The following is a 23,146-nucleotide window of genomic DNA, read 5'->3' as shown; positions in this document are numbered from 1 at the left end:
GCCGAGAGGGCCGACTTTCCTCATTGAACAATGAGGAAATAGAGAACATGTTCTCTTTTCGGCCCGACGAGTTCCTCGTCGGCTTCCTCGCTGAAAAGTGTACACACGACCGAGTTTCTTGGCAGAATCCAGCTCCGACCAAGTTTCTGGCTGAATTCTGCCGAGAAACTCGGTCGTGTGTACGGGGCCTCAGAGTATTCACCTGTAGGATGAAGGAAAACCTTTTATTTTTCCCATCCCTGCATGTCACTTGAAATGAAGAGACGGGAAAAAGTGAACCTCAACTTAGATCTGGCGCAAACTCTTCCTGTCCATCACAGCCCTCTAACTGTGTCTTAAATCAGAGAAGGGGTGAAATAGATGTACCCATCATGTGCCGACTGTGATTAGCTGTCAAATTGATCACATGATCGGGAGCCTGTTCTACCACCTCCAGATCATAACTAGACAAAATGTTGGTGACAGCTCATTCCCAATGCTGTGAGTACACTCTCAACACAGAAATCTCAGTTGCCAGGGACACATATGTGTGGTGTGTGGCCATTAAGGCCCACCCTCATTGCTAATGCACATATTATTTTCTCCCCCATATTAGGTTCTGGGTCTGAACAATGACATTGGGTGATCTTGGATAACATTTGCGTTCTCTGTGCAATGTTCTCTTACGTGAACATAATATCATTTGCGTTTTTAGGGATCCAAAACATGTGCAAAAGTTTCTATCATGCTAAGTTTTGTTGTCATCAGCCCAACGTAGTTTTGTCTTAATGCTATGCTAACAATTTATGCAAAGCTTGTTTTTTGGTGTGCATGTCACAATGTCACACTTAAAGAGAATAGAGCATTCCAAAAGTGAACGTATACATTCACTTTACCATCCTGCTACATTTCCTAAAAGTCACAATAATGTGATCTTGTTTTAATCAATTAAATTGTTCCTAATCAAAACCAAGGAAATAAGAATATATGTATCCAAAATTGTTAACCCTAAAAGATGTGATATGCAGAACTGAGACATCATCAAAATGGAAAAAAAACAACACTCTAGAACTCGAGAGTTTGGAGGGAAAAATCCGCCAGGTCTGGATCTGCCAGATGCCTGGATTGATGCCTGGACTGGACTGATGTCCGTCTCAGCCTCTCAGCAAGATGCTGAGAGCCTGAGATGGCCACTCCCTGCCTCTCCACAGCTCAGTGCTCCAATGAGCATGGAGGAGCAAAGCAGAGAGCTGCTGAGATTGACAGTCAGCAGCTTTCTGCTCGGTGAGCTGTGAGAACCGAGCCATCCGGGATTTTCGATTGATCGTTCTTGGTGCAGAGGCGTGGTGGGACAGATGCAGCATCAAATCGATGCTGCATCCACCTAGGTAAGTACTGTATAATGGAGAAAAAAACCCAAACCCCCACTTCTCTTTAAATATAGTATTGTGAAAGTCTCAGGCCGGGTACACACGGACAAACATGTATGGTGAAATCGGTCCGTCGGACCGTTTTCACCATACATGTCTGCCAGAGGGCTTCTGTACGATGGTTGTACACACCATCGTACAGAAGTCCGCGCGTAAACAATACGCGGGGCGTGTCCGTGGTGTCGCCGCGTCGATGACGCGGTGTCGCCGCGACAATGACGCGGCGACGTGGGCGGCCCGCCTTTAAAATGCTTCCACGCATGCGTCGAAGTCATTCGACGCATGCGAGGGACGGCGGGCGCCTGGACATGTACGGTAGGTCTGTACTGACGACCGTACATGTCCGAGCGGGCAGAATTCCAGCGGACTGTTTTAAAACAAGTCCAGGAATATTTGTCTGCTGGGAAAAGGCCCGGCGGGCAAATGTTTGCTGGAATTCGGCCCGCTCGCGCCCACACACGACCAAACATGTCTGCTGAAACTGGCCTGCGGGCCAGTTTCAGCAGACATGTTTGGTCGTGAGTATGGGGCCTAAGCCGTAAACTAAAACCGGACATTCTGGTTGATAAAGAAATTTACAGCAATGACTAAATGGGCTGCCATACTGCACATCCCTTTTTTGGGGAATATAACAGACCCCAGTCTGTTAATGTGCATTGTGGTGCACTGCAATGCAGGTGCATTGCCTTAGACCATTGGGACGTCAATCCAAATGAATAGCACTGTAACATAATGATTTAAGACTGAATTACAGGAATTCAGCTACTTTGTAAAAAGTGCAGACACATTATTAATTAAGATAAAAAGCCTTCTGTGTTAAGAAATCCCCCTCAGCCCCCCTAATACTTACCTGAGGTCCTTCTCTGTCCAGCGATGGCCACGAGTGTCTTGGCCATCTGAGATTCTCCTTCCTGATTGGCTGAGACACAGCAGTGGCTTCATTGGCTCCCACTGCTGTCAATCAAAGTCAGTCAGTCAATCAGGGAGAGAGTGGGCGGGGCCGGACCGGGGGTCTGTGTCTGAATGGACACAGGGAGCTGTGACTTGGCTCGGGTGCCCCCATAGCAAGCTGCTTGCTGTGGGGGCACCAAACAGGAAGGAGGAGCCAGGATCACAGAACAGGGACCCGAGAAGAGGAGGATCCAGGCTGCTCTGTGCAAATCCACTGCAACAGAGTAGATATAACATGTTTGTAAAGTCTTGTTTTTTTCCTATAAAAATAACAATCACTTTAACTACTTCAATAGATTTTTTATATGCTTGGAATTAAGTATAAATATTATGAACATTTTGCTACTTCTTGGGAAACAGGATCATAAAGCCACCTGGGTTGCACAGCGCAAAATACGTTGATGGTTGTTGCTATATTAGTAGAAAATACTGTGTTTAAAAGTACAGAAGTGGGAGCAAAGAGACAGAAATAAATAATTTCTAGACTAAATTATAAACTTTGATTGGCATATTAAAATAAATATATTTAGAAGACAATGTGCAGTGATTATAACCCACTGTTTAATTGTACTGCGCGGTTCTATTTGCTGTAGTAAAAATTACTTTTCTCAGTGTGTTCTGTTAACAAGGGCAACCTTCAAGTTAATTAGAAGTGCTGCTGTATGTGACATAATTAATACCACCAACTTCATAATTCTTGCTTTAGAACTAGAGTTCTTCAAAACGATCTTATTTTAAAATTGTAATTACAGTTACACAAGTGACTTTAGCAACTGCTGATAAAAAAAGGCATTTGCTATAAATTGTATTAATGTGTTTATTTTTTATTTTTTTGCTTATAGGCAGTAGAAACCAATCTTGCATCAAAGGACAGCCACTGGGTTTATGTGAATGAGGTAAGCAAAGACAAAATTAGTACTTTGTCCATAACATTTTAGAATAATTTCAGGGAGATTGTGATGATGAGTTGCAGTGCACCTTTTTAAGATGACATTAAATGACTGTTTGAAAAAATTGAGCTCAAAGTCTATAAGCATATACTGTAAATTGTGGAGATAATAAAATAACTGTGATTACATATAAAAGACTTTTAGGTGATATTTTGCATAATCCTATATAATTCATTTTTTTTATGTATGCCTATTGCAAATTCAAAGACCAAATTTCGTGATTACTTAGCATTGAAAAGAGACCTCTGCCTGCCATGAAATTAGCAACTTGCCTGGACATCTTAGATTATGTGATCTGTAGCTATCAACCATTAGAGTATACTTAGGAAACACATTTTTAGTCTATGAACACACATTGGTAGGGCTTTGGCATTAAACTTACTTTTATTTCTTTTTTTTGCTTTAACAGATTAAAGCAGTATTAACCCCAGAGTGTTTTTAGCTTAACACTTTAATACAGTCTATGTATTAAAATTCTGCTGGCCTCTGCTATCCTAGTACTGCTTCCTTGAGTTTCTACTTTGCAGGAAAGAGCCAACAGTGGTCAGTGCAGTTTCAAGCCAGTATTTGTCAGCTTGGAGTAGGGAGAGGCAGGTGAGTACCTTTCCATTCTAGGCTACAAGGCTGTATGTTTCTATTGATGTGCACAGTCTAGAGAGACACAACCCTAGTTCCAGCATGAAAGGGTGGCACCATGGCTGCCTGTTGTACTGGCCCAGGCCCCATCAGCTAAACAAAGGGGTCCAGTGCATCTTTATTATTCATTTTTGCCTAAATGAATAAATGAATTTTACTAAACCACACTCCCACTACTAATCGCTTTCCAGGACTTAAATTACATTTCCCTGGGCTCCATCAGATCAACAGTTGGGTCCAGAAGGTAGGAAGGAAGGACTTTTTATTTTTATTTTTGGGGTGTAGGCAGATAAAGTCAATGCTGCTGTTCCACTGCACCCTTGGGGGGTGGGGTGTAAGTGGGGTTGGGAGGGCCCCATCAGGAAGGCTGTATGGGTCCCATGATGTCTAACAGCAGCCCTGGGTGGCACTATAGAATGCTACAAAAGAAAGGAGCTACGTGAAACAGAAAATCGGGACCCGTGATCATGGCAGAAGCTCAAACAGGAGCATAGGCAATGATCAAAAAATAAAGAAGCTGCATACTCAGTAAGTGAATAAATCAGATGCCAAATATGCTTAAAAAAAATCAGGGTCTAATATCACCCTGGGAACTTTGGGTATTTGCCCAAGAATGCCTAAACCTGGACTCCAGGCAGACTCCAGGTACACATAAATGCAGCCATGTAATCATTAAAGGGGTTATAAAGTCAGAAGGTGTCTTTTTATCTTAATGCATTCTATGCATTAAGATCAAAAGCCTTTTGTGTGCAGAAGCCCCCCTAACACGTACCTGAGGTCCCTCTTTGTCTAGCGATGTTCACAAGATTCTCAGACATCCAGATACTAGGAGCACAGACGATGGACCCGAGAAGAGAAGGATCTGTGCTGCTCTGTGCAAATCCACTGCAAGAGAGCAGATACATATAATATGTTTGTTATTTTTATAGGAAAAAGAAAACAAGCCTTTACAATTACTTTAATACTTCAATATTTGTTATGCAAGCAATGTAAGTACCTAAGAGTATCAGCCTATTTTAGTCTACTGTATATTATGTAAAGCTGAACACAGATAGGGGGTGGATGAGCAGAACAAGGGGAAAACCAGGTGTGTCACAGTGTACATGGCATCCTAATAGGAAGAGTGACTGAAATTTGCTTATCAGTGTGCTGCTTCTCCTTTCACTCTACAGTCACATAATGTAAGTGGTGAGGTGACCTATATGTCAAAGTAAAAAGAGAAGCAGCAAAAGATCATATCTTCTTACCTGCTAAATATATTTGTTTAGTGGGGCAGAGATATATAAATCTCAGGACTGGATGGACAGAGAAAATAACTATTTGACAAGTAAAATCACTCCCTAATAGGTGTTTTTTATTTGTGTATTTAACCTGTAGTTCAGCTTTAAAGCAGTATTAAACTCTAAAGCAAACATTTAATATATTGCAGCTTACTAATTCTCAGATGTGATGGCTGTATTAGTTTACTTTTTTTAGGCTTTTTAATTTCTATTTTCATCTGGTGAGCCAATCAGTAAGTCTGATGTTTTTCAAAATGCCAGTCTCCAGCAGAATGTATCAGTTTACATAGTTAGTCAGGTTGAAAAAAGTCCATCTAGTTCAACCAAAATAAAATAAAATAAATAAATAAAATAAAAAATATCGTACAATCCCATAAATCCAATTATATACCCACAGGTGATCCAGAGGAAGGCAAAAAAAAAAAAAAACACAGAGCATGCTCCAGATAGCTACAGAAGGGGAAACAAATCCTTCCTGATCTTTCCCTGGATCAACTTTACCTATAAATGTTAGTATCCAGTTATATTATGTACATTTAGGAAAGTATCCAGGCCTTTCTTAAAGCAATCTACTGAGCTGGCCAGAGCCACCTCTGGAGGGAGTCTATTCCACATTTTCACAGCTCTTATTGTGAAGGAACCTTTCCGTATTTGGATATGACATCTCTTTTCCTCTAGCCGTAAGAGTGCCCCCTTGTCCTCTGTGTTGACCGTAAAGTGAATAGCTCAACACCAAGTTCACTATATGGACTCCTTGGTCCCATCCTTACATGGATGCGACAAACAATTTATCACTGGCAGGAATGATTACAATGATCATCTTGTATTTATTAATACAAGAACTTTATCTGAAAAAAAAATGTTTACTGTAACTGGTTATAAATTATTAGTTGGCGTTTGGCTTTAAATGTTAGTGTATTTAAATTTCTTATACATTTGTAGCTCTACCCCCACAGGAGCCGCTGGTAATCTTGGGTCATCTGCTCTCCTTGCCCTAGGCGAAGCCTCACCCCAGCTGGCACCATCATAATAGCTTGGTTGGGAACTCCCAGTGGATGTATACAGATTTCACACATTGTCTTTTTTTAAGAAAATAAGCAGACTGTATCGGGAGATTAAAATTATAATATAACAAAGCAGATTGGTATGCTAGTGTCAAGGCACATAAACATTACTAAAAAAACAAATACAATGCAATAACCAGATGTACCCCTTAGAGCCAAACTCAGTGTATACTGCAGTATTCAGAGCATAAACATTAGTTCTCTAAATGAGTGGTTTCACTTCAAGTGACCAGGAAGAATTCTAACAAAAAAGATAAGATAAAGGTTATGTCACCTAAGGGCTTTCAGACCCAGGAGCTAGGCATAGGCCTTAAAAGCTCAAAATCAGCAACCCAGTTCTGCTTTCAAGGGAACGTAGTAACTTGGACAATCTTATAGTGCATTTATGCTGGCAATATTGGGGCCCTTTAAAGTGATTGTAAAGGTTCTTTTTTTTAAATAACAAACATGTTATACTTACCTACTCTGTGCAGTTGGTTTTGCACAGAGCAGCCTGGATCCTCCTCTTCTTGGGTCCCTCTTTGCTGCTCCTAGCCCCTCCCTCCGTTAAATGCCCCTCAGCAAGCATTTGCTACAGGGGGCACCCAAGCCTAGTCAGAGCTCTGTGTATCCATGCAGACATGGAGCCCTGCCCCTGGTCCCCGTGGGAGCCAATGGCACCGCTGCTCTGTCTCAGCCAATCAGGAGGAGTGTCCTGGATGGCTAAGGGGATTGTGAACATTTTTGGAGAGAGAAGGGGCTCATGTAGGTAAATAGGGGGGTGCTGAGGAGACTGCTATACACAGAAGGTTTTTTATGTTAATGCATAGAATGCAATAAGATAAAAAAACCTTCTGCATTTACAACTCATTTAAACAAGTGCAACCAGAAAGCTGTGAATAACTCAAAGGGGTGGCAATCAACTGAGGCCTAATGTAAATCTTCCCTGATAGGTAAAGAGGCCCCCTAATGCAGTTAGGCAGAGACTGAAGCTAGTTTAAAGTGATAATTGAGAGTATAAAATATGGAGTATTAAATAGCCAGGAAGAGGGGCAGATGGAGAGCTATACAAAGTCAGTGTTATGGAATATTGATGTCTTAGAGAACTGAATTTGTCTCTGATGACTGCTGCCTGATGAAGAAGGCATTATCAGATGTGTTAAGTCTCCTGTAGCAAAGTGACAGCAGAAAGGATTGATTTGTTATCAGATTTAGGTTGAAGGAAAGGGTTAACAGATAACTTTAGCTATGATGTGGGTCGGAGACTTTCTCACCAGATCCCTCTGTGACAGTCATTGAGCAGCAGCAAGTTGTCTGTATGAAGGGGGGCCTCCTTGAACAATGGTGCAGCAACAGCAGCAGATACAATGGTGACATGAGAAGCTATTCTGGTTGGGGGAGGCACATGCTCCCGATCAGCTCCCAGGTTCATCCTCCAGCACGGCTCACTCTTTCCTTCCCAGTTGGTGCATTTCACCCAGCTGCCTGGCTACTTCCCAGGCTTTCATTTATATATTGTGTCTCCAGGTTCTCATGGGCCTTGTAGTTGTGGCCACAGGATGTCTGTGGATGGGATCCTCCTCCAAGACCACATCTCCCAGGCTGCCCCTGGAAATTGTATTCCAGACACAGTTAGGCAAAACTAGTTGGCATTGCCATCTTGTGGACAAATAAAATTCTGCATCTCAGTAACAATGCTTAGTGTTACACATTTAATGCTTACCCCCCCCCCCCCAAGACTGACAATGCTGCTGTCTGTGCCTCTGGACTCATTCAATTCATCTAGAGTAGTGTTTCACACAGGAGGTGTGTTACTGGCCAAATTGCCAGGTGAAAACAGAAGGAAAAAAGCCAAAAAAAGAAAACAAATGCAGCCACCACATCTAATGAATTGTAAAGTTCATAATTTGGTTTTGGGTGTAGTACCACTTTAATATTTAGTACAGTAGCTATTGAGTTGTAAATGGATTGATTTTTTAGTGCCGAACTCAACTTTTCAAAGGGGTTGTAAAGGCTCGTGTTTTTTTTTTAATTCTATGCATTAAGGTGAAAAAACACCTGGCAGTTACTGGTCACCAAGCCCCCCCCACCGTTTTACTTACCTGAGCCCCTTCATATCCTTGGCAGGGACATGCCGTCCCTATCTGCATGTGGTCCAGGCTCTTGATTGGATAGATTAATAGCAGCGCAGCCATTGGCTCCCACTACTGTTAATTAAATCCAATAACACAGGCTTCAGGGGGCGGAGCCGAGTCCGGCATTCGTGTCTGTGGATGCAAATGCTGGACTCGGTAACGTGCCTGCAAGGTAACCCCCTTTGGGAGAGTGCTTCTTCTGGGAGACCCCAGAAGAGGATGTTCGGGGCCACTCTATGCAAAACAATCTCCACAATGGAGGTAAGTATGACATGTCTGTTATTTAAAAAAAATACTAAATTATCCTTTACAATCACTTTAATGCATTTGTTATATTGTGTGATTTAGTTTACAATAGCATTTCTATAGTCTGCTTTTACATTGGTTCAGCTCTTTTTTATAGGTTGTAATTGTATTTTATTTTTATCTTTATGATGTCAATTTCTTAATCCCCTATTATGGCTGGCTCATCTCTGTTTGTGGGTTGATTCTATTCCCCTTCCTAAAGGTGACTGACTCATAACTATTGGTAAACCGACATTATCTTTTAACTAATCTAAACTTTGGCGCATATTAGGCTTGCAGAGCAACATTTTCTGCATAGCTGCCAATAACACAGATGGGGAAAATTCATTACTGTACACTACAACAAGACATATCTATTTGATAAAATTAACTTTCAAATTTCAGTTGTAAGAATTGTAGCCAAAAGTCTGAAAATTTAATTATTGCTGTTACAGTTTATTACAAAAATGTGTTAAATTACTGTATTTTTCTCTTCATAAGACGCACCTGACCATAAGACGCACCTAGATTTTAGAGGAGGAAAATATGAAAAAAAATAAAAATATCCTGAACCAAATAGTGTACTAAAATACTTAATAAAATATAACAGAATACTATTTCTACACTGACAACCAATGTAAGGGGGCACCCTACACTGATCTCCAATGTAACTGGGACATTTACATGTACACTGACCAGTGATGTAACAGATGTATTTACAGTACCCCCCCTAACTCTCTACTAATGTCTGTAATCTTATCTCCCTCTCAGTACAACTCTGACCCTCTAATTTATCTGCTAACCTCTGTCCCCCAAACCCATCATCTTCTAATCTCTGCACTCCAACCCCTCCTTACCATTCAACTCTGCACACCTCCTCTGCTCACCTTTAATCACTTCTACATGCCCTCTATGCTCACCTGCATGCCGTTGACATCTTCTTGGTGGGCGACATGCAGAGGTGTGAGCGTAATTTGCATATGAATGTCGGCCTCCTTAACATAACAATGCCCACGTGATTTACATATTAATGCCGATCATGTGGGGGTTAAATAAAGAACAATACCCTTTTGTTTCTCTCCCTGTAGTACCTGAAGGCAGGGGAGAAACAGGATTTAGCTGGGGCAGAGAGATGCATAGGGCATCTTTCTGCCATCGAAACGGTCCTCTTATCAGCGGCTCTGCTCTCCTGGTCAGTATTCGCTCCATAAGACGCACACACAATTCCCCCTGTTTTTTTTTGGGGGGGGGAGAATTGTGTTTAGTACAACACTGAATTCCAAGTATAGATATTTTTGGCAACAATTCATATATTGTACATAAAGTGCTGGTGCAATAACACATGCAATAAACAATGTTCATATTGTTCTGGAAATTTTATAGATAGCCAACTCCTAGGCCTTGTACACACGACCAGACATGTCCGATGAAAATGGTCTGCGGACCATTTTCATCGGACATGTCTGCTGGGATCATTTGGTCTGATGTGTATACACACCATCAGACCAAATTCCCCGCGGACAGAATACGCAGTGACGTGGCGGCGACGATGACGCGGCGACGTGCGCGCTCCACGCATGCGTTGAATCACTTCATGCGTGGGATTTCGGGCCAGTGGACATGTCCGATGAGTCGTACTGACCATCGGACATGTCCGACGGACAGGCTTCCAGCGGACAAGTTTCTTAGCATGCTGTCCGCTAGGCCGGATAACTGTCTGGTAGGCCGGATAACTGTCTGGTAGGCCCTACACACGGTCGAACATGTCCGCGGAAACTGGTCCAACGGACCAGTTTCCGCGGACATGTTCGGTCGTGTGTACAAGGCCCTAGGTTCCAAATTAATAACTACTGCAGTAGGGAACAGACACAAAAGATACACTCAGCATCTTTCCAAATAACTAGTCTGCTTATTTAAACGCAAATAACGTTTTTGTTATACACTTGATTACGTAGGGGTTTCACAATAATATTACAATTGTACTTTTATGGTAACAAGGGGCGTAAGATAGACAGGCCAAATTCTAATCAGGACTTCAAAGAATGCAACGTGTAATCAAAACATTATTAATGCTGGTGCACAATGAGTGCAGTGTACAATACATAGGTTAAGCATATAAAATGGAATACAATTATATACAGTGTGGCAATGGGACCCCGTGCTACCTGGAAGATTGCTGGTTTACGCCACATTTTGAAGCGATAGGCACGCTGATTGCACAGCTGTGTGCTGGGCTATTTAGTTGTTACCTGACTATGGCTCGGGGCCCCAACCAACAGAGAGGAAGTCTGTGAGAATCAGGTGGACTCCCATTCCTCTGCAGGAGTCATAGGCTGCATGGGGAAGCCAGAGCAAGCATGTCTGCAGGATGCAGATGTAGTTTGTGACAGAGCAGCGAGGAACTGATCAGGAGTAAGCTAAGAGAGAGCTTGACTCTAAGGAACTCTTTTTGTCTGAGGAGAAAACCTAAGGCCTAAGCTGGAGGCCTGAAAAAGCTATGTGGTAAAGAGTAAGCCAGGAGGCTGAAAAAAATCATGATTGTGCAGGAAATAGTATTGGTGGAACCCCCTGCGTGGGCTACTGATGTTGTTGTGAACTTTTTCATTCTTTTAAATAAAAGTGGGATAACATGCCCTTAAAAATACAGTTTTGGACTGCCACACTCATTAAAAACGTACCTACCGTTAGAGTCTTAATTTTGTGAAAATAGTGCAGCACTGCGTATCTATAAATGTTATATACACAAATAATTAAACAAACAATTTATGAAAAAAGAAAATAAATACATTATAAAAAACAGTTCATGTGTAGGTTTCCAAATCTGTCACCGCTGTGAAAAATCCTATTTAAATGGATCCAATATTCAGTGCACACCACCACCTGCTAAAATGCCTGCTCACCTCAAGGATGAGTATAAAACTCATAGACAGATCACTCCTTGTGTCCACCATGATCAGTCCACTTTACCAATGGTAACAATTCCTACAGTCTCCAGACTGCACCTCTGTGTGGGTAATCAACGTATACATTGTCTCCAAACACCACCTTCCTCCATTCGCTTTTTAATAGTCAATTCCACTTATCCAGGGGTTAAGGACATGAAACAAAAAACATTAGTAATTTATTAGTATTGTGGCGCTGATTGTTTTTCTCACAATTTACCGCTTGAGTCTTTGGTCTGGTGCTCCTTCCATTTTTTTTAGGAAGTTTTGTATCAATAAGTTTTGAGCTATATAAATTTGGTTCATTATTAATTTGATAGCCGGAACAAAAAATGTCTCTGGACAGCCACACTCTGAACAAATTGTAGGCTTTATTAAAAAAAGGACAGCGCTACAAGTCACAGCAAAATAAAATATAATAAAACCCAACTGCTGACACATTTCGCACTGAAACTAGTGCTTAGTCATAGCTAAAAAATACAACAAATGATATCAAATATATACACAACCTTAATGAGACCATATGACTGAAGACCCAAGAAAACAGATGGTGTCTAATTGTCTAATTAGTTAACAAGCCAATAGGTGGGGAGGAGTGTCTTGTGAAAAAATCCTCTAATGAAAGAGAGAAAATGTGTGTTTGGTGATTTACACGTGAATACCTTCATGTACATACAAGGATTATATAGAAAATATCTCTACAAAAAGCTTATAGATGGTGAATGTTACACAGATGTAAAAACAACAAAACAAAACGAAAAGACAAAAGCACCTATTGTAACATTAGTGTGAATGTGTGTGAGCCCCATGTGCCAGTGAATAAATGTATGTTACAGCACGAGGACATAAAATTAATAAAGAGGAAACAATGAAATCTCTTGTACATGTACAAGGCGTGCTGTACAGTGAAATGAGGAAAAATTAATTGTATACAGTAGGTGTTTGTGATATTGTGCTTTTAGCACGACAGCGTCGCGCTGATACTCGGCGACATGGTGCCGAGATCTCGCCGACACCTCGCACTCACTGGAATAGTGACAGCACATCCCAGCAAGCGCGTCATAGAAGCGACGGGAGATCCGACTTGGATTCCCGCCAATTCTACATGTGTGCGGCGTTTGTTATGAATCCTGAGGGGGAAGTCCCCGCCGGATTTTAAATAAAAATCCGGCATGGGTCCCCCCTCAGGAGCATACCGGGCCCTTAGGTCTGTTATGGGTTGTAAGGAGAGCCCCCCCTACGCCGAAAAAAACGGCGTAGGGGGTCCCCCTACAATCCATACCAGACCCTTATCCAAAGCACGCTACCCGGCCAGCCAGGAAGGGAGTGGGGACGAGCGAGCGCCCCCCCCCCCCTCCTGAGCCGTACCAGGCTGCATGCCCTCAACATGGGGGGGTTGGGTGCTCTGGGGCAGGGGGGCGCACTGCGGCCCCCCCCACCTCAGAGCACCCTGTCCCCATGTTGATGAGGACAGGGCCCCTTCCCGACAACCCTGGCCGTTGGTTGTCGGGGTATGCGGGCGGGAGGCTTATCGGAATCTGGGAGCCCCCTTTAATAATGGGGCCCCCAGATACCGGCCCCCCACCCTAAGTGAATGAGTATGGGGTACATCGTACCCCTACCCATTCACCTGCAAGAAAAGTGGTAAAAACACAAATAAACCACACAGTGTATTAAAATATTTTATTTTTCTGCTCCGGAGGCCGCCCCCTGTCTTCTTTATTAGCTCTTTTACCAGTGGGGGCTTCTTCTTTGACGTCTTCGGGTGGGTGGGGGCCGCCGTCTGGTTCTCTTCCACCGCCGGGGGGGGGTGGCTTTTAAAAAAGCCCCCACCCCCCCGGCGGGTTTCCTCTGGCGTCTTCGGCGGGGCTCTTCTTCTTCCGCTATCCCGACGGGTCTTCTCCGCTATCCGGGGGGTCTTCTCAACTCTCCGGGGTTCTCCTTCTGTCTTCGCCGCTCTCCGTTGTTGACTCGTCGCACCCCGGTTCTTCGTCTCGCAGTCCGGTCCCTTCTTCCGTGCTGTACGTCTTCTCCTTTCCGTGCTGTGATGAGTTCTTCTTCCGCGCTGTGACGTCATGTTCTTCACGTCTCTTCTTCTCCCGATGTTGACACGCCGGTCCTTCTCGCTGAAATGACGGATGCGCGCCTTGCATCGGACCTATATAGGCCTCACAGTCCCATCATGCTCTGTACCTACCCATGTGATACCTACCCACGGCGGGGACTTCCCCCTCAGGATTCATAACAAACGCCGCACACGTGTAGAATTGGCGGGAATCCAAGTCGGATCTCCCGTCGCTTCTATGACGGCTCTGTCTCCATCGCGGCAAGCCATCTCGGCGCTGGCTCCCGCGATGGGGCTCGTAGGTGCTCAATCTCGCCGAGAAAGAGAGCGAGATTGACACAAAATCGGGTTCACCTACTGTAGATGGAAATGGACAAAGGTTGTATATTTGTATCATAAGTAATCCAAATATTAGTGTGATATGTAACACAAATGTGAAATGAATGTGTACACCGTGTATAAATAAATAAATAAAAGTAAGATGAGTCCTGCTAAGTGTATACTATAAACTGGAAATGAGAAGTGAAGATAAATGTGAAAAAAAATTGTTTTTATAAAAAGTAAACAATAAATAAATAAATATATATTTTTTGTATATGTCAGGATACTGTGCAGACATCCTATGAATAAAGATGACATGCACAATAGACATTATTAATAACCTGTCTATTTTTCACGGCTTTTATTCATGTTTGAATAAGAGAATCAACTCGCCTCATATTATTGATATGAGTTGGTGTTATTTATTGCATTTATCACTAGCCTGTTTTGGGTATTATTTCTTTGATTGGTGATTTATTTTGCCAATTTTTTTCGTTATTTTCACCAAATGGTTAGGGGGTTAGCGCAATTTATTCTTCTTTCCACGTTGTGCTCTTTTGTTTACATGACAATCGGAGCTCCCAATTGAACAACTCTGACTTGTTTTTGCAGTTATTCGTTTTAAGTATTTTTTTAGCGCAGTTTTTTCCAATTGAACAACATCACAGATCTCCTACCAATATCCCCACTCTACAGCAGGTGAGGGGCAATTTAGTGACTGACTCTTCGAGTATAATGACAGAATTTATACAATATTTGTCTTCACTTTATGCACCCATTCCACCTTAGGACCCTGCTGGCCTTGATTTTTTATTGGGGAATCTAGCTCTACCGCTTCTAGCTGAAACTGACAGGGAAACTTTAGAAGCCAACATCACTCCTTTGGAGATAGAGTTAGCTATCTTTGCCTTTCCACCTCATAAAGCCCAGGACCAGATGTGTTTCCAGTGGATTGCTATAGGTCCTACGCAGAATTCCTAGCCCCTAGTCTGTGTGCACTGTTTTCCCACTGCTTACATCAGCAGACCCTCCATCAATACTTGAGGCTTACATGGTCCTCCTTCCTAAACCAGATAAGGACCCTACTGAATGATCCTCTTATCATCCAATTTCCATATTTGAATACCGACCTCAAAATACTTACTAATGTCTTAGCAGTCCAGTTGGCAAAAATGATTCCCTCATTAGTTAATATAGATCAGACTTCATGCCAGGAAAATATACAGATACTAAGTTGAGAAGGTTAGTCACACATTTTCAACTTCTAAATGATGGCCCACCCACTAGAGGCTTAGTATCTATTGGCATAGAAAAAGCTTTTGTCGATTGGCAGTTCAAAGTCCTATAGAGCGGTGTTTCTCAACCTTTTTCCAGTCGGGGCGCCCTTGAAAAATATTTTCAGTCTTGAGGCACCCCTGTCCAAGACTTGGTTCACGTCGCTGTGTGTTGCGGAACACGCGCAAAATTGCGCTCGTTTTTGACACACAGACAAATGCTCTGCTCTTTAGGGGTGCCATTAATTCTTAATGGTGCACCATCCATCCTGCAAGTAAGGAATTGAATGGGCTGCCTTACACGCAGCACGCATCCACACAGAACCAAGAGCTTGTTCACATGTCAGGCTGGAGGGGCAGTAAAACCACATGGTTGAGCTGTTTTTACCACCCCCAACTTTTGCCCCTTTAGCTGCAGAGGCAACAGCTGGGGGTGTAAACATGCTGTGGCTGCAGCTGGAGGTATACCCAGGGTGATTGGGGCTGCACTGCAACTACCCCGCAACTGTGTGCATTGCATTTACAGGCTTAAAACAGGTGGTAAGGAGGCAAGATATGCCTCTTTACTGGCTGACAAATGCCCCTGAAAAGCGATATGAACACAAATTGCTTTTCAGAGGAGCAGCAGTCCTTGCTGCTATCTCGAACAAGCCCTACAAAAGTAGTTCTGATGGTACAGGAATAGGGGGGTCAGGATTAAAAGTAACATACAGACAGACAGATGCGCACGCACACAAACAGACACACGTACAAACACACACAGTGTGTGTGTTTGTACGTGTGTCTGTTTGTGTGCGTGCGCATCTGTCTGTCTGTATGTTACTTTTAATCCGACCCCCCTATTCCTGTACCATCAGAACTACTTTTGTCACACACACACTAACAGACATGTGTACACATGCACACATACACTGAAAGAAGAACTGTCAGAGCTGCACAACAACCAATCAGATCCAGAGTGCTGTAGCCATGAATGGAGGATGTGGGGTGTCAGTGACTGTGACAGCTGGTTATTCATAGTAGAGCCCCTCCTCACCACCTTACCCTTGGCCTCGCAGTCAGCGCAGTACTTGTTGTCCTCCTCCCTCAGCATACGAGACAGGATGGCCTGGTGCTGCTCATTCAGCTTCAGGGCCTTTTCCCTCTCTGAGCGGGTGGCCATGTCTGCGGGCAGGGGAGCAGTGTTGGTCACGGTGGCTCTACTCTTTCTTCTTCCCCCTCAGGGAAAAGCGCGCCAGGCAGAGTTCAGGACGGTACCCACGGCTCTCACGTCACAGAAGCAGTGCGTGCGTCCGACCCTCCCATAGCAACCGATGACGTATTCGGTTGGCAAGACGCGGTCGGGAGGCCAGCACAGCTTCCCGAGTGCCGGGAAGTGAGTTTTACACAGCGGACCGGCACCGCTGTAAAGACAAATGCCCAGCAGTAATGTTACAATATTTGGGGTCATTTTCCGCGGCACACCTGGGGACTCCTCACGGCACACCAGTGTGCCGCGGCACACTGGTTGAGAAACGTTGCTATAGAGTAATGGGTTTTTCACCTCTCTTTAGATGATGAATTGCAACGCTATACAGCAACCCCTGAGTGGTGATCGGGCTTGGACTTTCTGTCTCCCCCTTTTTTGACATAGGTAGGGGCACTAGGCAAGGGTGTCCCCTCTATCACTTCCTCTTTCCTTTAACGATCACTGTTTAAAAAAAACACCTCCCGTTGTGACAAAATGCAGGGAATGTTGGATTTTTGAGGTGCCTGCTATTCAAGGGGAGGATTGGGATTAATGTGGAAACAGCCTTTCAAGCATCTAGTATCAGCAAGGGACAGATTGATTAAATTTAAGTTCCTTCATATGACTTTTTACAGACCTGCTAGAATAGAAATATATACCCCATCTTCTTTGCAGAGTGCTGGAGATGGGGTATATATTTTTAAAATATTTTCTGGAAATGTCAGCTAAGTCATCATTTTTGCCAGGCTGTCCTTCTGGAAGGGCCTGGTGATTTCCATGATACCATTCTACAGCACCACCTATATTTCTCAGGGCTGACCAGTCACATCCTCCATCACGGGGTAGGTACTTGGGTAAATCCAGGACAATTTTGCCCGTAAAATCATACATCTTTGGGTGTGTGGTATTTGGATGGCTCCTATAGAGCACTTAAGAATCCTGAAGGATCAAGATTTCCCCCTCCTTTTTTGCTTGTATAAATTGTGTTAGGCTGCTCACCTATGTGCTGGTTTAACCTCGCCTCTCTTATAGTTTTAAAGTTATACTTGTAATCTCATTGTTCTAGACTCAATTGGGTTATCTGAAATAATGTGACATTAGGTATCCTGGTTTATTTGTGGTGCACCTTTTATCCTGTTATAAATGACTTACAGGTTGCTGGGGTTGAGTTGGTGGTTGGGGGGAGTTGTAGGGTAGTGGGGGTTTTAGAATAGTTAGTTGGTCTCTGTTTATCAGTCACAAAATAGCTTCTGCTTTCTGTGATTGTTATTTTAGCCCTGTGTGGCCTGTTAAGGTGGCACTGGTCTCCAGTTTTTTTGCACTTAATTGAACAAGCTGAAGTTAGAAGCTGATTGGCCACCATGGATAGCTGAACTAGATTTGCATGTTTGAGTAAATCAACCCCTTTGCGTGACACAATTTGTTTAGTCCTCAAAAATCTGTTTCTACCATTAAAGGACTAGCTGGTTGTCATCCCCACCCTAGGCTATGAGTTTGAAGTCTTTCCCTGGTACATGTGACGTTTCTGCTTCCTGCTTCTTAGTGCTGCACAGTGGTTTCTTGCTCATTATATACAGTAACACACCCATAATTCTTCAGATATTGAGCCACCATGCAATCAATGTAGCTACCAGAGTACTCTAGTTCCAATGTGATGGCCTTTTATCCTTAAACCTAGAAACCCTGTTTCAAAGTTTTTGTCACAAAGAAGAAAATTAAACATTTTACCAAAAAATTAAAATTAACCCTTTTTCTGTTAAACACTTGCTGATGGCATACAGTAACCTACATATACAGCACGAGGCAGCTCTGCTGTGCATGATTACGTACCAAGTATGTGATCCTGCACATCTGGGCCTGGGGAGCGCCGCCAATGACACACTCCCACTGTAAACATACAGTACACAGCAGGCATTGTACATGGTATATATCCATCAATATATGCCATAGTTTGTAGATGCTATAACTTTTGTGCAAACCAATTCACATTACTATTTGGATTTTTTTTTACCAAAAATATGTAGCAGAATACATAATGACCTAAATTGATGTATACATTTGATTTTTTTTTATTTGATATATTTTATAGCAGAAAGTAAAAAAAAAATATCATAATTGTCTGTCTTTTTTGTTTATAGTGCAAAAAAAAAAACACAAAGTTGATCAAATGGCACCAAAAGAAAGCTCTTTTTGTGGAAAAAAAGGACATCAATTTTATTTGGGTACATGGTCGCACGACCACGCAATTGTCAGTTAAAGTAACACAGTGCTGTATCGCAAAAAATGGCCTGGTGAGGAAGGGCGGTACATTTTCTAGAGGACACGTGGTTAAAAAAGCTCCAATTTTCTTTTCTCCAGGTTCACTGAAGTAACCTCGCTGTTTGCCCTGTAGCATATATCGTATCTTAAAGGCTAGAATTCTATTTTTCAGTTGTATATCCATGTACATTTCTGTAGCAGTGCACTGTGCATGTCTTAAGCCTCGTACACACGATCGGACTTCCATCTGACTTTTCTGTGGATTTCTGTTCGAAGGGTGTTGGCCGTGAATTCACGGCAGAACATTTTCAGCCAACATTCACCAAACCACATGGTTTTTCAGCTCTTTCAGACAACTTCTGCCATTGTTGTCTGATGTTTAGCATTGGTTCAGAGCAGGGGTCAAGTCCTGGGGAAAAAAGTGTGGGAACTACCACCCAAAAAAATAAAAAAATTATACGCTCATATGCATAATTACTAAACCGCATGTTCTTTTTAAATCCCGCGATAACTCACGGCAGACCTCCGCAATGTCTCCTGGGAACAATGCCAAAAGCTCCCAGGAGACATTACGGCATCGAGGAAGTGACGGAATACCCACACACTACCCGATGAATCCATATACAGGAAGTGGCTAGTAACATAAAGAATTGCCCCTCACAATGACTTGAGCTGGGCATCGCCACTTAGTGAAGGATTGGCTCAAGCGGCTCGGCTGCTCTAGTCCTGCAAAGGGAACTGAGTTCCTGCTGTGAAAAAAGTGCAGCAACTCCGTTCCCACGCGTTCCCACAGGACTTGAGCCCTGGTTCGGAGCATGTGTATTTGTACTTTGGATATTAGTTGAATGTACACACGATCGGATAATCCGATGTAACAGATTTATTGTCAGACAGTTTGTGAGCCTTAACAGCCAACATTTGTTGTTAATTCCACCGCCAATTGTCTGATGACGCATACACACGGTCGGATTATCCTACACAACACGTCCATCAGACAATTTATTGTGTGTACGAGCATTTAGAACATAGTCCTTCATTAGCAAATAGAGATCAAATTGTGCCATTGATGTATTTTGGAATGGAGACTGTCTTAAAGGGGTTGTAAAGGTAAAAAAAAAATTCCCCCTCCCTTGGACAGCAGGAGAGTCAGGATTCTCTCTACGTTGCAGATAGAGAAAGAAGCTGTGTGTTAGTGAGCGTCCTGACTCTCCTGTTGTCCAAGGGAGGGGGCAAGCACAACACTCCACACCAGGGAGAAAGCCTCACATTACTGTGTGGAGTTACAGACAGAAGAACAGGAAGTGAGGATTTTTCAGAAGAAATAAGGACATTTAAAAGCAAAATGGAAGCATGAGATAAGTGAAGGAAAACTGCACTAAGGTAAAGGAAGCTATTTAGGGAAAAAAATTGTACCTTTACAACCCCTTTAACGTGTAGGAAGTGACCATAGAGAATGTATCAGTTAGGACAGATGATGTGATCATTACAGATGCATGGTAGGATTTCAATTCTTTTTCACATTAATAAAGTCAACACACAATGAACACACTACATAATAACACTACTCTTACACCCGTGTACTAAATATATAGATACATATTTCTGTCCCTTACATCACACTTGCTGTGAACATTCTATAAATTGTATGAATTTGCCCTACCTTTGTTTTAAGCCATCTACAAACATTTGAATACATTTAACATCATTCACTCATGAGTCATTATCTTTGACATGCACATAGCGTTTTCTTATGTTCTCTTGAAAGAAAAACAGCTTTTATTTTATTTAGAAATTAAATCTGTTCTGTATTCAGCGTGGAACCGTCAGCTCCAGATAGACTGCCTCTTCTGATTTACATATGCAGTGAGCTAATCCATCCAGCCCTCATGATAGCAGACAGAATACTTTAATTTAGAATAAGCTCCCCACGGCACATGTTAATAGACTATAGCCAAGTTATTTACTAGCGTTGTGTTTATTCTTTCCTTTTTTTTCCTAGACCTTCCGTATGAAGCTCCTGCAAATAAACTGGAGACCTTCATTTATTTTTAAGAGCTGTTGTTTTTGTTGCCAGAACTTAATGTATCTTTGAATGAAGTATGTTTAAAAATATAGTTATGGGGATACCTAACCAGCATCATTACATGTATGGTTGTCACAATCCACTGTCCGTTGTGTATAATTGGTTCTTAATTATAGAATGCCTGCATTTTTCATCTGGATCTAATGATGCAATTAAGAGCAGGTAGGATTCATTTATCTGAAAGACTGTATTTTCCCAAGTGACTGCAGATGAAGTGTGTGCATACAACTGGTCGCCTATTCTACTTCAAACAAATGATGGGAATTAAATATGGAATATGTGTGTATGTGTGTTAAGACATATATTCCTATAAAGCTGCCATTACTGCTGGTGGGTTCACATATTACAGCGGTAAGCTCACTTCATGTTCTGAAATCCTGATAGAGGTGTTGGGAGGGTCCTTAACCACTTCAGCTCCGGAAGATTTACCCCCCCCCCTCATGACCAGGCTATTTTTTTGTGATACGGTGCTGCGTTATTTTGACAATTGCACGGTTGTGCGACGCTATACCCAAATAAAAGGCGTGTCTTTTTTTTGTCCCACAAATAGAGCTTTCTTTAGGTAGCAATTGATCACCTCTGCATTTTTTTTTTTTTTAACAAAAAAAGACAGACAATTTTGAAAAAAAAAACATTATTTACTTTCTAAAATAAAACATATCCAATAAAAAAAATGCCTTCTTCAATTTAGGACAATATGTATTTGGCTACAATTTTTTAGGTAAACAAATTTCAATAAGTGTATATTGGTTGGTTTTTGCAAAAGTTATAGAGTCTACAATTTTTTTTTATTTTTTTTACTAGTAATGGTGGCGATCAGCTACTTATAGCGGGACTGCATAATTACAGACACTGTAGACATTCAGACACCTTTGACATGAATACAGTGATCAATGCTAATAATATGCACTGTCACTGTACTAATGACACTGTCTGGGAAGGGGTTTACATTAGGGGTGATTAAAGGGTTAACTGTGTGCCTAGCCTGTGCTTTACTACAGTACTAGCTTGTACTAGGGCTTGTACTAGGTGAAGATATGGATCCTAGTGCCTGCTTTGCAGAGACATAGGATCCATGCCTTCCCTTCTATCAAAACGGCAATCTGCCTTGTTTATATAGGCAGACCGCCATTCTGTGTTTCTGCAGGATTATCATCAGGTGTCAATGTGTCCACAGTACCTGCTGGCTCTTGTTGTGTATAATCACAGCAGGGCCGATTCGTTGGCGGTGATCATTTGCACCCGCTACCCAGAAAGCCGTATCACGTATATATACGCGATGCGGCGCACAGCTGCCGCCCTGTATTAGTAAAACTGCTATAGTATGGTCAGCAAGTGGTTAAAGACCAAAGGCACTTTCAAGCATCCAATCTAGGGTGAAAATATGTGGAGTGTTGTAGTGAATGCTGCTTACTATATGCCCCATTCTATTCTTGCCATGCCTTCTCTGTTTGCTCCCTTTTTTTCTTTTACCAAAAGTCCCTTGTACTGGCTATTGTAAAAAAAAAAAAAATCATATCGGATCACTATTTGGCCTATAGTGCCAGAATAGGATTAATTTACTAAAGCAAATGTATTGTGGAAAACATGATGCTCAGAATATGGCTTCTCACTAATGACTCCTGACTAAGTTTTCCCAAATACTTTTCTACTGCTTTGACAAAATCTGATATACTCTACATACAACAAAGTTTGGAGTGCAGATTGCCCCAACAGTATAAAGACAGAAGGGCCGAAAGCACCAATGGTAATAGTGGAGAGGATTCTTATCCAGTGATAGTTTGCCTTGTGTCACTGTGATCATTTTGTTTCTAAAGTTCCTCTGATGAGGCACCTTAAAAGATAAAGCAGTAATTTGTGGATCGCATCCTGTGGATCTGAAGTCTGTGACTGACTACAAGTGGGAAGACCCCACGACATCTCTGTGAGGACCATCACTCTACTAAGCTTGTTTGACCCCCCCTAAAAAAGGGCGGTCACTGGCTAGTCGGTAAGCCTTCACTTCTTCCCCTGGTGGTGGACTTTCTTCAATTATTGGATTTCATATATCCATCCTCCATCACTGAAGGTCTACAGGAATCCACTGAAGTTTTTCCTTTTTAGTAATTGCTCACTTATGAGCTTTATGTTTTTTCACTGTTGATTTTTAAACTTTTTTCACTGATTATTTAAATTTATGGTTACATATTATTCACTTATTATCCAGCACTACACTTTTATTGTATATATTTTGTTGTGCCTTATATCAGGGTGTGGTGTTTAGCGGGCAGGATATCCATTCAGGA

The 23,146-nt window shown here is 42.3% G+C and overlaps 1 protein-coding gene across 3 annotated transcripts in view; it reads left to right on the top strand.

Moving 5' to 3' along the window:
- GRID1 (glutamate ionotropic receptor delta type subunit 1) overlaps positions 1-23,146 on the top strand; it is a 1,428,863-nt gene that overhangs the window by 978,488 nt on the left and 427,229 nt on the right. For all 3 annotated transcript variants that reach the window (XM_040320512.1, XM_040320513.1, XM_040320514.1), the window contains exon 5: positions 3,203-3,256. In XM_040320512.1, the coding sequence (XP_040176446.1) occupies positions 3,203-3,256 (54 nt within the window). The remainder of the gene's footprint in view (positions 1-3,202; positions 3,257-23,146) is intronic.

This window comes from Rana temporaria, chromosome 8 (assembly GCF_905171775.1).
Source record: "Rana temporaria chromosome 8, aRanTem1.1, whole genome shotgun sequence".
In the NCBI taxonomy this organism is placed as follows: Eukaryota; Metazoa; Chordata; class Amphibia; order Anura; family Ranidae; genus Rana; species Rana temporaria.
The sequence above is the reverse complement of the archived record's forward strand: the minus strand, read 5'-3'. Positions and strand labels throughout refer to the sequence as shown.